The following is a 17,087-nucleotide window of genomic DNA, read 5'->3' as shown; positions in this document are numbered from 1 at the left end:
AAAAACAATAGCAAACAACCTATACAATTGCAATCTTACACAATTGCAATCTTTCTAATAGTTCTTCTATGACTATCACCACTCTCAACAATCTTACCTTCTTGTTGTAATCTCTTAAGACCTTCATTAATATCTTGATTTTCAACCCTGATAGAAGATCTTTCATTCAATTTAATCGCTAAATCATTAAATCTAATCAAATTATTATTCTCATCAATAATCTTCATGATTTCATGAACTAAATCTTCTTGAACTCTTCTTTGTGCATATGTAGTACCAGTTTGAACCATATCCATATCAATTCTCCCGGTGATTGGATCAGTGGCATAATCTTTAATCGCTGATTTAATTAATCTAACTGCTTCCTTCACATCAATTAATTCAACACGATGAGATAATCTCATCTTTGCATGAGCTTCTGAAAGTCTAATCATTGATTCTAATTGTCTTGTGGTTGCCGTGATTCTCTTTTCTGAACTACGGGAATCTTCACCCATTTTTCTCATATCAACATATGATCTAACTAATTCATTCTTACCTTCTTCAGTCATAACAGGATGAATGTTTTCCTTGGCATATTGAATATAAACAGTTAATAATTCAACTGGAAGGACATAATTATTATTCACGGTATCAGGAGTATCTTCCAAATACATATCAGTCAAATGTCTAGCTAATTGTCTATCAATGGTTTCATCAACTTTATCCAAAATCAAATATACCAAATCAAAACGAGACAACAAGGGAGGTGGAAGATCAATATTTGAAGTCACAGGTAAATTAGGATCATAACGAGAATTAATTGGATTAGCTGAGGCTAAAATAGAAGTTCTTGCATTCAAAGTAGTAATAATCCCGGCTTTGGCAATTGAAATAGTTTGTTGTTCCATAACTTCATGTAATACCGACCGAGTAGAATCACTCATTTTATCAAATTCATCAATACAACAAACCCCACCATCAGATAAGACCAATGCACCACTTTCTAAAACCAATTGTTTGGTATCAATATCTCTAGTAATATAAGCGGTTAACCCCACGGCAGAAGAACCTTTCCCGGAAGTATATACCCCTCTTGGAGCGATTTTATGAACATATTGTAAAATTTGGGATTTTGAAGTAGATGGATCACCACAAAGTAAGACATTAATATCACCTCTATATCTCCCCCCTTTTTTGAATGTCTTATTAGTGCCCCCGAATAATTGTAACAAGATCCCTTTTTTAACATCATCCATTTCATAAATCGATGGAGCTAACGATCTAGCTAATACTTCATATAAATCATCTCGTTGAGAAATTTCCTTAATTCGATTTATCTCATCTTCACTAATTCTTCTAGTTTGTTCAACTTCATCATTGGTGATTTCTTGTTCCAATGTAGAAATATCGGCCCCAAGACGTTTTTTATCGATTTTTTTAATATGAACAACATCAAGATATGTCTTATACAAACTCTTCAAAGCTCTTTGTTTTGAATTAGCCCTAACTGGAACCGACCTAAATATCCCACATACTTCAACCCTATCCCCCGCCCGACAAGAATCAACCAATTCATCATAAACACAAAGATTTATCGAATGAGGAGTTTGTCCATCCGGAACCAAATCGGGGGTTTCTTGTAATTTGATAACTTGTTTATCAGCAAATGATGATCGATTATGGATCAATTCCATGTAATTTTTCAGTCCACATACTTCACGGGGACATTTACTAGGTTCGGAAATTACTCCCCTATCAATCTCAACTCCCACGGTGTGACCACAGGCATTACATTTGAAAAATGCCACTTTCATATCAGGGATGATTGAGGTTGAACGAAGGGTTAATCCTTTGACAGAGACTAATTTGTCGATATCATTAGGGTTGAGTTCTCTGATCCCGCGTTCGATCATGTTGATGTTGTAGGGACGGATAGTGTAGACGTTAGTTTCGATCTCGTCGAGACTATTGGATATGGGTTCATTGGAGGTGTTAGCGGCGGCATCGGTGACGATTTGAATCATGCAATCTTTGATGGTATGATCCATAATTGGGATAATTTCTTGTGGATAATTAACTAATTGATAAAATAATTTATTAGTTGGAGGATAGGCTAATAAATTTCTGGCATCAAGGTTTAAATTAGTTATACCCATTTCTCTAATATTATTCAATTGTTCAACATAATATAATTGTCTATCTTCAGGTTCAACCAATTCTCGATCATAATTTTTTCGATATTCATATTTAAATGATAATAAAAAATCCCGGAATGCATTTGAACATTCTTGAATCAGAACATTGGTCCCCCAAATGACTCTAACGGGTTCATCATCCTCAATAATCTGTGAAGATAAATTATCACTTCCAGGTCCACCTCTTCCAAGGGATGAACTTGGACCTCCTTGGGTAAACATTCTTCTACGCATTGGAGATGATGAATTCCCACCATCGAGAATATCACTTCTTTGATGACGACGAACAATCCTATCCACGTCAGAAGTTAATCTATTTGACCGTTGTGAATTATCAAAAATATCAGAAGTATGATGAATTGAGGAAGTATAATGTAATGGCGAGGAAATATCAGCGGCACCAGCAGTATTACCAGTTCTTCTTGTTTGGGAAATGGAAGCGTCGGATGGTGGGTTTGAGGAAGCGAAGAATAATGGGGAGGATGGGACTATTGGTTGTTGAGATTGGGAAAGAGATTCGGAATCTCTTGGAAGAGAGGATTGATCTCCTGTTGGATTACTATGATGTGGAGGTGATGATGACATTCAGTATATATATTTATAATCACTAGCGATGGGTTTGTGAAGAAAGAAAGCAGAAAAGAAAAACAGATGAAATAAAAAAATTGAAATCTTTCTCTCTGAAAAGGTGTTGACGTGAAAATCAAATTGGAAAAAGTAGAAACGCGTCGAGATTTTTTTTTTTCGTATTTGTTTTTGCAATATGATTTCCTAATTGGGATTAATTAAAATTTTGCTTAATTTTGTGTAAACAATCATTCACTATCTTTAATCCCACCTTCACCAATTACATAGACACATTCTCTTTCTGGCATATTAGGACTATCTTGTAACTTAGCCACTCTCTCTTCACCTCTTCCTTTTCTAAGTAAAATACGAGTAGCCGATGCATGTGCCAATACATGTCCACCAACTGGTTTTCTACCATCAGCGGCAGCAAATAAAGAACTTGCACCTGGATCAGATTGAACTTGATTAGTTAAAAAAACAGCAATATTATAATCTTCAGCAATTCTAGTCAATCCTGATAAATGTTGATTTAATTTCTGTTGACGTTCATTTAATTCACCTCTTCCAGAATAATCAACTCTAAAACATGCCATTATTGAATCAACAATCAATAATCTAAAACAACCATCACTTAATTGATTACCTAATTGTTCAACAAGTTCAATTTGATGTTCACTATTTAATGCTCTAGCATAAGAAATGTTATCTAAACAAGCTTCAGGATCAACTCCAAATCGTTCAGCAATTGATTTGATACGTTCTGGTCGGAAAGTCCCCTCGGTGTCAATATATGCTACTCTACCTTCACCACCACCCATTTCACGAGGTAATTGGGCGGTTACACAGAGAGTATGACATAATTGGGTTTTACCACAACGGAATTCTCCAAATACTTCAGTAAGACTCATTGATTGGATACCACCTCCTAAGATTTCATCGAATTGTTTTGAACCGGTACTGAGGTTGAATGTTTTAGTTCTGAGTTCAGCAACAATAGTAGCAGAAACAAACCCAACTGTCTTGAAAAGAGGGCGTTAGTATGGTCAAATCAAACAGAGGAAGATGGGTAGGAGACATACCTTCAATTTAGAAGCGGATTCTTTTATCTTATCTACTTTCACTTCACTTAATCCTTTAATCTTGATCATATTTCTTCTTGTAGTTGATAATACAGACTAAGAGAGTTAGTATTGTTAGTGTTGATGGATAGTAACAAGATGAGAAAGAGAGAGATACGTACGGCAATTGAGAATATACCTGCTGATTTTAATTTATTGATATCACCAGCATTAATACCAAAGTCTTGTAATAAATCAATTGATTGAACTTCTTCTGAATTCATTCTTTGTAACTTAAACTTATTCTTTCTTGTTGTCTGTTGTCTGTTTGTTGTTGATTGAATGGCAGTTTTTTTTGCAACCATTTTTTCATTTTCATTTTCATTTCTCTCTCTTTCTCTCTCCCTCATTATTTCAGTAAGTGAAAGAGAAAGAGAAAGAAAAAAGAATACGCGCATCAAATCAAATCTCCCAATTGCGCTCTAATTAACTCACAAACAGCAAAAGATAAATAAACAGAGAGTAGACAGTGGGAAAAGTAGAGAATGGGAGTAACAGTAATCAATTATGAGTTCACCAATTAAAGAAACAACAAGAAGAAGATTATCACCAATAAAAATATCATCACAACCACTTTCAACAGATTTATCACTCCCTCTAACAATTGATCATGTATCACCAATCAAAATAAGTGGATCTCCATTAAGACGACAAAGAATAAGTGAAATGGAACAAGAATTTGCCAAACGAAGGAAACTAACTCCTCAAACCAGTCCAATTAAAAAGACTACCAAATCAGTTTCATTTGATATAGAAGAAGCTAGTAGTGCAGGTGGCATAGAGATGAGATTGAGTAATATTGAGAAATCAATTCAATCTATTCATGAAAAGTTGGTTACGATTCAAACAATGCAAGAGAAGATTTATGATAAGTTAGATAAAGACAATATCACATTGCGACACGATGTTGAACGAGTACAACAATTAATTGACGATTCAGTACAAACAATCTATAAATAGACTAAACACTATGTATTATTTATTATTAAAAATCAATATTCTTGGTAGTTTTCCCTCCTTCAGGAGTCGAATTCTCATCCTTATTACCATCATCATCTTCAACCGGAATCCCCCATTCTTCAATCTCAAACTTCTTTCTCCCATTCTTAAACGCATATTCACCATCATGAATCATCATTAATCCCTTTTCAGACAAGATTGGTAATTTAATAATATTGACTAATCCTTGTTGTACTTTGGATGGTTCATTCTTATAAGCTCTTTCTAACAATTGTGTCATTTCTTGATTGAATGGTTGTAGATGAATAACTGAATCAAAAAGAGTTTCCAAAAATCCAAGTAAATTAGTTTCACGAGGATATAAATCAAGTGGAATTGAACACATTAATACTAAATTATTATGATATTGACGTAATAATGCTCTTAAGGAATGGATGAAGGGGAATATGAAGGTTGAAGATGTTGTAGTGGGGTGATAGAGTGATGGGTTTAAGAGTCCAGGTATGACTATTCTTATAACTTTAGCGGGATTTGATTTGATTTGGGTTTTGATTATGGATGTGATTTGAATAATTATCTTATTGAAACTTATTCCAATGGGGACATATGAAATATCTTGAGGATTTGGCCCGGGGGTTAATTTTGTAGTTATATCAAATTGATGATTATAATTCTCATAAGCTGTGGAACTTCCACCAGTGCCTTCCACTGATTCGCTTGAATCCGGCTTTTTATTAAGACCATATCTCCAAGCAATCTTCAAACTTGGATCAATTCTACCAGTAGTTGGAGCATTAGATAAATTAGAAACACTCACTTTTGATTCATTTTCAAGAATCTTTTTCTTCTTCTGTTCCTTTGATGACCCCTTATATAATCCAGGAAGTTCATTTGACCATTGTGGAGACATCCCAATCACAATCACATGTGCAACACCACCACCACTATCGGAAACTCGATTATGCACGATCCCCTGAGATGCAAATGCTCGTAATAAAACACTAGAGAAATCAGTAGTACCCGACTCTTCAACCAATAATGAATGTCCAATGGGTAATCCCTGATGTAACAATCGTTTATCTAAATCCGCCGTGCCTGTGGAAGTAGTAGGTTGAGATGAGATGAGTGATGGTCTAATTCCCGGATTTTTCAAAAGTAGATTTGTGATTTCTTGTTCGTTAGTTTCTTCAACTTCTGGAGTTTGTGATCCTCTGGTTTGTAATCTACCTGCAACAGATGATGGAATTGAACCGGGTGCTCTACCTGGAACTACTCCAATGGATCTACCTGGGATGGGAGCAGGGACAGGAGATCTACCTGGGACCATTGGGCCTGGAGATCTACCTGGAATTGTACTACCAGGGGAAGGTCTATTTGCGGTTGGAGCACCTCCAATTACGTCACCTCTCTTTCTGAATGACATGTTAGTCTCTATCTCTATTAACTACAAGATCTCTTCTTAAGTCTGTTCAATGGCAGAAAGATAAAGATGATGATGAGAAGAGCTGTGAGTCTGTGGTTGTTGTTCTCAGCAGAAAAAATAAAATCTCATTAATTTATGAAATCTCACATTTTTTTAAGTTTCATGACCCACAAAATCTTAATCAATTAAAATCTCACTTGATTGATTTAAACAGAAAGATCCACAATATCCGTATAGATACCAATAAGTAACTAACAAACAATATGGGAGCAGTAGTATCATTACCTTTGATGCCAATAACATCATTAGCGTCCTGTTGTGGAGCAGCCGCCTGTTCAGCCATATGTTCCCTGATTGGAGGAACATTCAATTCATCAATCATGACCAGAATCACTTATGCCTTCATATTATTAATTAATTCATTATTATCATGGATAGCATTATCACCATTCATAATCCACAAAATCGAGAAAGCAACATTTGGATTCATTAATAATAAATGTGGACCTGATGGGAATCAATGTATTAGTTTTTCATCAGTTTATCGAATAAATTTTGCCTTGGGAATGTTACATTTATTATTAGCCGGATTATTAATAAATGTTAAATCTACCGCTAATCCCCGAGCAGCACTTCAGAATGGATATTGGAGAACAAAGATATTTGTCTGGTTAGGGTTAATATTTGTGAATTTTGTACTTATTCCTGATAATTTCTTTGTATTTTATGGAAATCATATTGCCATCATATTTTCTACTATTTTCCTTGGGATTGGATTGATATTATTAGTTGATTTCGCTCATGCATGGGCTGAAACTTGTTTGGAAAAAATCGAAATGGAAGAATTGACAGGAGAAGGTGATGCCGGATTTTGGAAGAAATTATTAGTTGGGGGGACATTAATCATGTATATTTCAAGTCTTGTCTTGACTATTATCATGTATGTCTTTTTCGCCGGTAATGGATGTAATATGAATAAAACAGCAATTACCTTAAATTTGATATTTTCAATCATTATATCCGCCATGTCGGTTAACAATACAATTCAAGAACATAATCCTCATGCCGGGTTAGCACAATCGTCAATGGTGGTGTTATATTGTACCTATCTTGTCATGAGTGCAGTTGCATCCGAACCAGATGATAAATATTGTAACCCATTGGTTAGATCTAGAGGTACGAGAACCGTGAGTGTGATTTTAGGTGCTATGTTTACATTCATTGCTGTGGCATATACAACCACCCGTGCAGCAGCCAATTCCGCTTTTAGTTCAGAATCTGCTCCTGAAGAACTTATGGGTTCAACCACCGGCACCACCTCGGAACCAACAAGAAGAAATGAAATGAGATATCAAGCTATTAAACAAGCAGTAGATGAAGGACTGTTACCTGAAAGTGCTTTGAATCAATTAGATCTCTATGAAGATGATTTAGGTAATGGTGGTGGTGGTACTGGTGGTGATGAAGAAAGAAGATCAGTTCAATATAATTATTCATTATTTCATATTATTTTCTTTTTAGCAACTCAATATGTTGCAACTTTATTAACTATTAATGTTAAACAAGATGATTTAGGTGATTTTATTCCAGTAGGTAGAACATATTTTGCTAGTTGGGTAAAGATTATAAGTGCATGGGTATGTTTTGTTTTATATGGATGGAGTTTAGTAGCTCCAGTTATTTGGCCAGATAGATTTGGTGTTTCTTTGTAGGTGAATTAATAGTTATAGTGTTTGTATAGTTGATGGATATACATATGAACGAGTAAAGTGATACATACTTCCTAATTAGGAAGTCTAAGTTTGTAGGAAATTTTATTGGTCCAAAGCCGAAAGCGAAAAAAATGAAAAAATCCAAACGGAGGAAATAGGAATCAAAAATTTTCACTCTTTACAGGAAAACTCTTTAAACCCTTTCTTAACCAACAAGTAAATAGAGAAAACACACCATGTCAGCTATTATCAGTAAAGCCACCGGTTTAGTCAACGGACTCATCACCAAATCAACCGAAGTTGTAAATTGTGGTATTTATTGGAGTAAAGTCGGTGCCGAATTAGGAAAACAAGTCTACAAGACAGAAGGATTAGCTCCACCATCAGGTAAACAATTTGAAACTGTTTATCAACAAGCTTTAAAATTCATTAAATCTCCAGAACAACAAAAGAAATTCTTACAACAAGTTTCTGAATTTAAACCAAGTGCTCAATGTGCTGCTAAGGCTTCTATTTATGGTATTCAATTAGCTGCTTTCTTTTCAGTTGGTGAAATGATTGGTAGAAGACAAATTGTTGGATATCCATCTTTTGGTGAACATCACCATTAGAGAGTGGGATGAAAGATGAAGATGAGTGGGAGAATTTGAGAGAGAATTTTCAAAAGCATTAATATCGTCTGTATAATATATCGAAGAGGGATGTGATTGTATTACATATGATGTGTGTGAATCTATATATATATAAATACCAAACTAGTTTAAAAGGTTGGGACCCACTTTAGTTTGCAATTCACATTTACATTTAGAGGTTCAAAGTTTTTTATTTATTTCTACTATATTATTTCAATATACACCTTATACATTACTATTCTTGTTGTTGCGTCTCCATTTGTTTCCTTTTCTTGGAAGCTTCAATCATATCTTGTCTTTGTTTTCTCTTTTGTTTAACAACCTTTGGAACGGTACTAATCTTCTTTCTTTCCATTTCATGATGTTTGATATTCTTCTTTTCATTCTTGGATAATTTTGCCATATTTTCCATCCATCCACTATATCCATCATGACAATCTGATTGTTTCATAACATTAATAATCGGCTTAATCAATTGATCATCCTCTTTAGTGAAAAACGTAACCGCTCTACCTGATTTCCCCCCTCTACCAGTTCTACCAATTCTATGAACATATGCTTGAGCACTTTGAGGAACATCATAATTTATTACCAAATTCACCCCTTTGAAATCAACCCCACGGGCTAAAACATCAGTAGTTATCAATACCCAAATATCCCCATTCTTAAACCTCTTAATCACTTCTTCTCTTTGTTTTGGGGTTCTTTCAGCATGAATAACATCTACATTTAATTTATCATATAATAATTCATGAAATAATGCTTTGGCTCTAGTAATCGATTGTAAAAAGATAATAATCGGAGGTTTGAATTCCCCCTGTTGGATCATTTGTCTAATCGCCAATAATTTCCCTTGTTCATTCCCCGTGAAAACCAATTTTTGATCAATTGTAGTTGAGGCGGCTTCTTTATGGCCAATAATCACCCTAATTGGGTCCTTCATTATCGAATGAGCCAATTCTTCAACTCCTGATGGAATAGTGGCTGAAAACATCGATTTCCGGATGGTGGGTAATGTACAATGTGTCAATATTTCATCAGTTTGTTCAACGAATCCATGATCGAATAATTTATCGGCTTCATCGATGATTAATTGTTCGATTTTTGAAAGATTGATATTCCCCTGTTTGACAATATCAATAAGACGTAATGGGGTTGTGACTAGGATGTCATATTTATCCGATTTGATGATTTTGTTGTTGAGTTTATTCGCAAGTTGTTTTGATAGTATTGCGATGTTTAATTTCTTACCACGAACTAAGGTTTCTAAAGTTTGGAATATTTGGATTGCTAATTCATTAGTTGGTGATATAATTAATCCTCTAATTCCATAGTTTTTAGTACCCAGAGGTTTAGATTGTAAGATTTGTTGAACTAATGGAATTAAAAATGCTAATGTTTTACCGGACCCAGTTGGAGCACAAGCAATTAAATCTCGATTGTTTAATGTGATAGGTATAGATTCACATTGAATAGATGTTGGTTCTATAAATTCAGCTTCTATTAAATTTGATAATAATTTCTTATCAATTTGAAATCTTCCAATTAAATCTTGAAATGATCCAATTGGAATTGGAATATCATCCCCGGTAACTTTTGATTTATGTAATTTTCTAAATTTATGAGCATCTTCTTCAGTCACTAATTCTAATGGTGGGATTTCCTCTTCTTCGTTTTCTTTATCTTCGGCGTTGTCTTCTTTATTGTCTTGAGTATTTTCAGTATGTTTCTTTCTGGTATGAAAGAAATCAGTTTCCTTTTCTACTTGATGATGTAATGTTTCTTCTTTATGTTTTTGTGCTGATTTTTGAGTAGATGAAGGTAATGCATAATCGGTAGTGATACCCTTCTTCTTATTGAGACTAGCACCTCTACTTAAAATTCTAAATATATCCATTTTTAGGTTTACTTCGTTGGTTTACAATCAATCAAGGTGTGATCAACTTGAGATGCTCTTCTCAATAATTTTTTTTCAAGCAGCAGAGCCGCAAGGAAATCATGATTACATAATAATATTAAAAATATTACGTAATACAAATTTTTCTCTTTTAATTTTCAATTGAAAATTTTTTTTTGGTATTCCATTCTCCCCATCAATAAAGGTCATAAGACTTAACGAAGATAGTTGACACTTTTTGGAGGTAGAAAACATATAAACATAAGTCATAATAATGAGTATCCGACAATTAGTTAACAACACCACCAGATCAGTCACCCGTCAAACTTGGTCTAGAAGTGTTAATTATACTTCTATAAGATCAATTTATATACGTACACCACCAAAGACCGAACCAGTTGAAGATAAACAATCGGCATTAACTGAACAACAAAAGACTATTGCTAGAGTGAAAGAATTCTTAGGTGAGAAATATGCTATACCCGATGAATTAGCCCTTCAAGTCATGACTCATAAATCATTTGATGGATTAAAACCACATCATGAAAAATTACAAATTTTAGGGTCACATTTAATGAAATTATATTTTGCCAAACATGCAATTCAAAGACCCCATAAGAATGATGAATTAGCGATAAATGGTATGAATTTGGATATTTTAAGTACACCTTATCATACTGCATTAACTAATCCAAGAAGTTTGGGATATTTTGCCAAACATGAAAAATTAAATGAAGGATTACGTTGGAAATGTTCTTCAACACAATTAGGATTTGAATCAAGTGGAGAAATGAGAGTTTCGGCAATGATTGTGAATTCAATTGTTGGGGCTATAGATTTTGTTTATGGGAAACAAATTGCTGAAGAATTCATTCATGAAAAAATGGCTCGTAGTCTTGAAAAGTCTGGATGTTATGTTCAAAAGCAATATGAAACATTTGATTGAGATAACACATAAGATAGAGCATTCCCATGGGGAGGTATGGGCTGTTGAATAAGATAAAAAAGTTGTGGAGAGGTTTAATATATTGTACATAGACGATAATGGGGGTTTAATAGAAGGGGGGGTCAGTTTGGTTTGTAAAGGATAGATTTAATGGTAGATACAGACCCAATTCGACATTTATCCCTTTTATTTATATCCTTATTTTGTATATATATCCATCGTTAGATATGTCTCTATATTAATATCAAAGGAATATAAGTCATATATATAATGGCAAAGCAAGTGTTTTGTATGTACGGCTGCAAGCTTCCGTTAAGATCGTGGCTTTATTTTGCAGCTAACTCTAATTATTTCAATTGAAGATCAGCCAATGGGCGATCCGACTAACGAAACGTAAAAGTGTGGCAGAGTAAATGCTAAATTTTAACATAAAATGCAGGCAAATTAATATTAGTGTTAATCAATCTATGTCTAAAATTTTGAAGAAACTTTACATCTACATAAAGAAGAAAAGTAACAAGAGTTTGGTGAAGAATATAAAATATGATTTGAATAAATTGGCTGCTGAAGTTCCAAACAGTATCGAATGTATAAATAAATTTGGCAAACTTGTTCAAAATTGGTTGCAAAAAAATCTCATTATTATTGTTCAACAAATGTATGTCAACAATGATAGCACTTCTTTTGTAATGAAAGTTAAAACTGCAGTAAAAGCCGGCGAATAAACCCTTGTTTAATTGTTAACAACGTAATCTAACCGAAATTAATGTGCTTTACTTGCAGCGAAGAATCTATCTCTCCAAATATAACTCGTTTGAAGGGTTGTCCAATGTAATCAATGAATTAAATAAATGAAACAAGCGGCCCTCTAGGACACAGAGAGAACACACAGGGTTTTCTTCTTCCAAGTACAATGATACATTGAAATTACTTTCTAGCGTGGATCCAAGAATTTTGTTGCCCTGATCACTACGGAGTTGGTTGCAAATAACTGGAATTGGCAACAGTAGACGCGTCCCATCGAGCACAAGACCTGAGAAGCCACAGAAGAACACAAGAGTAGACTGCTATCTCTATTTCTCCAGATAAAGAAATGGCTAAGTATAAGAATGTAAGATCCCCCAGTAGCTCTACTTTGGGAGAAATTATTTGGGTTAAATTATAGATTTTTGCAGCAAATATGAAAAGAGGTAACCCCTTAAAGTTAATTGTCAAGTCAACATTCTATGGCTGTGTTTCAGATTTGCCTAAGGGTACTGTGAAAGTACACGAGAGAAGAAGCCGACACGATAACGTCGATTGTACATCCATATACAATATATATATATATATATAGAGAGAGATAGAGATAGATGTTGTACCAGATGCTTAGCCCGATAAATAAACTGTCAAAAATAAGCTTTGGTTATAAAAACACGAAATTTTAATTTATCCGCAATTTTCTTCTTTTGTGTTTTAATTTCTTAATTTTTTTAAAATTTGACGCGTCACGTTACTTACACAATCTGTTAATACTACCCTCAATAATTCAACCCCTTTCCCAACCCCCCCTCCTTCTATAAAGAGAAAAATATCAGTAACAACAACAATAGATTCCAATGAAATATATGAGGCTTGAATCGTATACGCCAAATACGAATGATATTTTATAGTAGCTCTTCTTGAAGTTATTGTGATCTCCCATTGTACATATTCACGGTATTTTCAAAATATCAAATAAAATTACGTTAAGGAGAAGTTTAATTTAAAAATCATCTTGTTGCTTTTGTTTATTGTGTCATAAAACGGTTCCAACCTCTTTGTTTCTATCCTCCGTTCTAAGCTCCTTTCTCTCCTTCTTTGTCTTTGTAGTTACTTCTTCTTGGTGAGTTGTATGGTTGAATAAGATATTCTCAAAAGTACACGACTACAAATTAAATTTTTTATTTGATTTAATTTGGTTTCAACGTAAATTGTTCGTCTTTTTTTTTACAACCAAATTTACTTTTTTTGTAAACCATTTTTTACTAACACAACTTACTTTCTATATTGACTTACTACAACAACAATATTCCCATTCCTTACACATATATATCCTACACATACAATGAGTAACAATACTAGTAATGGTAGCAGTGGTGGTGGTGAACGAGATTTAGTCCATTATTATAAAGTTTTAAAACAATTTCTTGATATATCGGATGATCCTACTAAAGCTAAATCAAATTCATCAAGAGCTCAAAGAGCAAGAGAAAAGTTATTAAAATTATCATTCACACAATTCAAAGAATTAAGTACTGATGTATATGATGAATTAAGAAGAAGAATAGACGAATCAAGAGGTGAACCTGATTATTTATTACCTAAAAAGACCTTTCATCCAAAAAGGAATCAAGCAAGACAAAAATTGGCTTCTTTACCTCAATCAAGATTTAAAGATCTTGTAAGTGATATCTCATTTGAAATTGAAAGAAGAGAATTACATATTTCAAAAGCAAGGAAAGATTCAACTATTTCAATGTCAACAAATGCTTCTTCTATTTTAACTTCTTCAACAAGTGATAAATCAAGTAATAATGGTGGTGGTGGTGGTTATCATAGTCGTCAACCTTCTCGACTTACTCAAGATTCTCATCCACAATATTTACAAAATGGGGGTGGGGATAGTGGTACTACCGCTGGTGATGACTCAACTATATCACAAATTCCAACAACCAATAATAATAATACAATTGATAGTGATTCCATAAATCATACTGGCCATTCAATTGGCGTTCAACAAGCTACAATCATACCTAAAAAGGCTAATCTCGATTGGTCAAGTGATGAAGATGAGGAAAAGCAACAGCAACAACAGGAAAAGCAAATTCAAGAACAACACGTGGAAGATGATGAACCTAGAAAAGTTAGACTACTGTTCCCTACTTTACAGCCTGAAAACGAAGAAGTAAGTCGATTAGAATCTTTGGTTAGTGAACTTCAACAACAATTAAAAGAATCTAAATTTGAAACTACTAAATTACAAGAAAAATTTGAATCTATTCAAACTGAATTGCAATTTTCTGTTAATCAAAATAAATCACTTGCTGAACAACTTGAAAATTTATTAGAAGAAAAAGATTCTTGGATAAATAAACAAAATGATTCAATTGAAAGAACTAATGAAATTGAAAATGAATTACAACAATTGAAATCACTTAATGAAGAATTGAAATTAGAGAATGAAACCTTGAAGAATGAACCAAAGATTAATGTAACTTCCCCTTCAAAACTGTTAACCGGCAAGCCAAAAGCAATACAAAAAAGTATTGAAACATTCTTGGATAAATTAGATCAATTAGATAGTACACCTACCAAATCTATCCCACCTCCAACAATTGTTGAATTAAGAAATCAAGTTAAATTATGGCAAAGAAGATACGAAGATTCAAGATCAAGTGGAATTGCAAAATCAATTAAGAAGGCTTCCTTATCAACCACAGATTTAAATAAATTTGTTTCTCCACAAGGTTTAATTTCAATAAGATTAGTTAGTGATGTTCAAGCTTCATTAGAATCTTTCTTGGTATATCTTTCACAAGATAATTTTGATCCTGATATTTTATTTGAAAAAATTTCCAAGATTTCCGTGATTGTTAATGAAATTGCAACCCAAGGTGATAATCATCAATTTAATAGTAATGAAAATTCAGTTTTATTAAGAGAATCAATTAGTCATGTCTTAACTGCAACTAGATATCATGCAGTTTATAAGAATTTATTACCTAAATTTGTTATTGAAAAGGCTATTGGAGAATTATGTTTTATTATGTGTGATTTAATAAGTAATTGTAAATTAAATGAAAATTCAACTAATCTTAGAATGATTGAATCATATAATACACCAATTGAAAATAAAGTACCTAAGAAATTAGTGAGTGAAGATTTTGGAGTTAGACCATTACGAATGGCAAATAAATTGAAAGTTAATCAACAAAATCAACAACAGTCATCATCACATCCGTCATCATCACCGAAACAAGGGATTTCTTTTGCGAGAATCTCACCAAGATCTACTTTAACCCGACAACCATCCCAACCAAGACCACAAGAAGAACAACAACCAGAACAATCACCACAATCACAATCACAATCACAACAACAGCCTCCGTTGACTTCACCAAAATCTGAAGTTGAAAACTCGCCATTTATTGAAACTTCAAATGAACCAACAATCCCAACCAGATTTGGCAGAAAACCTCCAGTGGAATCATCACCTGAACAACAGAAAGCAGAGCATTCTCCAAAAGATACCAAAGTGAGTCCAACCGTCGGTCGTAATATCAATCAATTAACTTCAAAATTCGAATCACGTCGTTCTACCTCCCCTACAGCACTTAAATTGAATGGAAACTCACCAACTAATAACAGAGGTGTTTTTCAAATTGCCCAGAAATATAATATTCCGAATGGATCAAATAATGACCGGACTCCTAAAACGAGTCCAATTTCCAAAAAGAGTAATATTCTTGATAAGGTCAGACAGTTTGAGGCCAGTCCTGATCTGAAAGTCAAAGTAACTTCTCCAATTACCGGTGGTGGCCAACAGCCACAACAACAACAACAACATGTTAAGAATGTTTCTATTGATTCTATTGAGAGTGGCAGCAGTCAAGAAAAACAACAACAAAATGGAGGAGGAGGATTATCTGAACCATTTAATGTTAGAGAGAATGAACCAAAAAAAGTTGTTGGGTTTAAAACTTTAAGGGAAAAACTTGAAGATTCTAAGAATTTAGATAATAATTCTACTTCATTTGATAGTGCTGATGATACTGAAGGACATGATGATAAGAGATTAAGTAATTCCACAGCTGAAACTACTCCATCAAATGAAGAACCATCAGCTATAGGGTCTGATTTACTTAAGGATAAAGAAACTACCATTACTCCAACCTCACCAATTCCACAACCTACCGTTTCACAAGAAACCATTCAACTCCAAAAGCCCCGAGTCACAATCCAAGACCCACCCCATCATCATGAATCCGAATCAGAAGAATATTCCGAAGATGAACAAGAACCAGAAGAAAACACCTATCAAAAACAAGCTAGACAACGTCAAGAATATCGAAAATCAATGGCAGCAGCCACTTTCAATGTTGATTTATTCGATATAGATGATCCAGATAATACCTTAACCCAAGTTCTCCTCTATTTGGAACATCAAACCGTTGAAGTCATCAACACGATCCAATCCCTCCTTTCCGCCATCAAGAAACCAAATGCCACCAGGGGGGAATTAAGGGAAAAATCGGCCGCGATTACAATTGTGATTTCACAAATGACTGAAGCTACCAATACATCCATGAATCAAACCCGGAATGCCCAGCTTAAAGAACATGGATCATGGGTGGTTCGATCATTGGAGGATTGTTATCATAGGATGGATAATTTGTGTAAACCCACTCAAGAGAAATTGGACCTGGGGTTTGCTGATAAGAATTTCAAACAACGATTAGCGGGGATTTCGTTTGATATTGCGAAATGTACTAAGGAGTTAGTGAAGACGGTTGAGGAGGCTAGTTTGAAGGAAGATATTGAACATCTTAGTGCTAGGATTAATCATGGTGAGGTTGTTGATTTGACTTAGAGAGTGGTGGTGTATTGTAGGTTTTTTTTTAGATTTTTATT

At 34.0% G+C, this 17,087-nt stretch overlaps 9 protein-coding genes across 9 annotated transcripts; 5 read left to right on the top strand and 4 right to left on the bottom strand. All coding sequences in view use genetic code 12, as the record gives it.

Moving 5' to 3' along the window:
• Positions 1-35: 35 nt before the first annotated feature.
• CDC54 (MCM DNA helicase complex subunit) lies at positions 36-2,762 on the bottom strand (the record flags this gene model as incomplete). Its single annotated transcript, XM_049409920.1, has 1 exon — positions 36-2,762. One exon carries the CDS (start codon positions 2,760-2,762, stop codon positions 36-38), a length of 2,727 nt encoding a protein of 908 aa, XP_049260929.1.
• Positions 2,763-2,992: 230 nt separating this feature from the next.
• On the bottom strand, positions 2,993-4,089 carry DLH1 (recombinase; the record flags this gene model as incomplete). Its single annotated transcript, XM_049409919.1, has 3 exons — positions 2,993-3,766; positions 3,827-3,922; positions 3,988-4,089. The coding sequence occupies 3 exons, from the start codon at positions 4,087-4,089 to the stop codon at positions 2,993-2,995; spliced, it is 972 nt and encodes a 323-aa protein (XP_049260928.1).
• Positions 4,090-4,372: 283 nt separating this feature from the next.
• J8A68_005811 (uncharacterized protein) lies at positions 4,373-4,825 on the top strand (the record flags this gene model as incomplete). Its single annotated transcript, XM_049409918.1, has 1 exon — positions 4,373-4,825. One exon carries the CDS (start codon positions 4,373-4,375, stop codon positions 4,823-4,825), a length of 453 nt encoding a protein of 150 aa, XP_049260927.1.
• Positions 4,826-4,850: 25 nt separating this feature from the next.
• Positions 4,851-6,248, bottom strand: J8A68_005810 (Elongator subunit; the record flags this gene model as incomplete). The annotated part of the gene is made up of 1 exon (XM_049409916.1): positions 4,851-6,248. One exon carries the CDS (start codon positions 6,246-6,248, stop codon positions 4,851-4,853), a length of 1,398 nt encoding a protein of 465 aa, XP_049260926.1.
• A 263-nt stretch (positions 6,249-6,511) lies between these two features.
• J8A68_005809 (uncharacterized protein) lies at positions 6,512-7,960 on the top strand (the record flags this gene model as incomplete). Its single annotated transcript, XM_049409915.1, has 1 exon — positions 6,512-7,960. The coding sequence occupies one exon, from the start codon at positions 6,512-6,514 to the stop codon at positions 7,958-7,960; it is 1,449 nt and encodes a 482-aa protein (XP_049260925.1).
• A 236-nt stretch (positions 7,961-8,196) lies between these two features.
• On the top strand, positions 8,197-8,571 carry ATP20 (F1F0 ATP synthase subunit g; the record flags this gene model as incomplete). Its single annotated transcript, XM_049409914.1, has 1 exon — positions 8,197-8,571. The coding sequence occupies one exon, from the start codon at positions 8,197-8,199 to the stop codon at positions 8,569-8,571; it is 375 nt and encodes a 124-aa protein (XP_049260924.1).
• Positions 8,572-8,827: 256 nt separating this feature from the next.
• Positions 8,828-10,489, bottom strand: CHR1 (RNA-dependent ATPase; the record flags this gene model as incomplete). The annotated part of the gene is made up of 1 exon (XM_049409913.1): positions 8,828-10,489. The coding sequence occupies one exon, from the start codon at positions 10,487-10,489 to the stop codon at positions 8,828-8,830; it is 1,662 nt and encodes a 553-aa protein (XP_049260923.1).
• Positions 10,490-10,763: 274 nt separating this feature from the next.
• Positions 10,764-11,435, top strand: J8A68_005806 (mitochondrial 54S ribosomal protein mL57; the record flags this gene model as incomplete). Its single annotated transcript, XM_049409912.1, has 1 exon — positions 10,764-11,435. The coding sequence occupies one exon, from the start codon at positions 10,764-10,766 to the stop codon at positions 11,433-11,435; it is 672 nt and encodes a 223-aa protein (XP_049260922.1).
• Positions 11,436-13,521: 2,086 nt separating this feature from the next.
• SPA2 (Spa2p) lies at positions 13,522-17,046 on the top strand (the record flags this gene model as incomplete). Its single annotated transcript, XM_049409911.1, has 1 exon — positions 13,522-17,046. The coding sequence occupies one exon, from the start codon at positions 13,522-13,524 to the stop codon at positions 17,044-17,046; it is 3,525 nt and encodes a 1,174-aa protein (XP_049260921.1).
• Between the last annotated feature and the right edge of the window lie 41 nt (positions 17,047-17,087).

This window comes from Hemisphaericaspora subhashii, assembly GCF_019202705.1.
Source record: "Hemisphaericaspora subhashii strain CBS 10753 chromosome Unknown scaffold12, whole genome shotgun sequence".
Classification (NCBI taxonomy): domain Eukaryota; kingdom Fungi; phylum Ascomycota; class Pichiomycetes; order Serinales; family Debaryomycetaceae; genus Hemisphaericaspora; species Hemisphaericaspora subhashii.
This window is presented reverse-complemented; position numbering and strand designations above follow the sequence as displayed.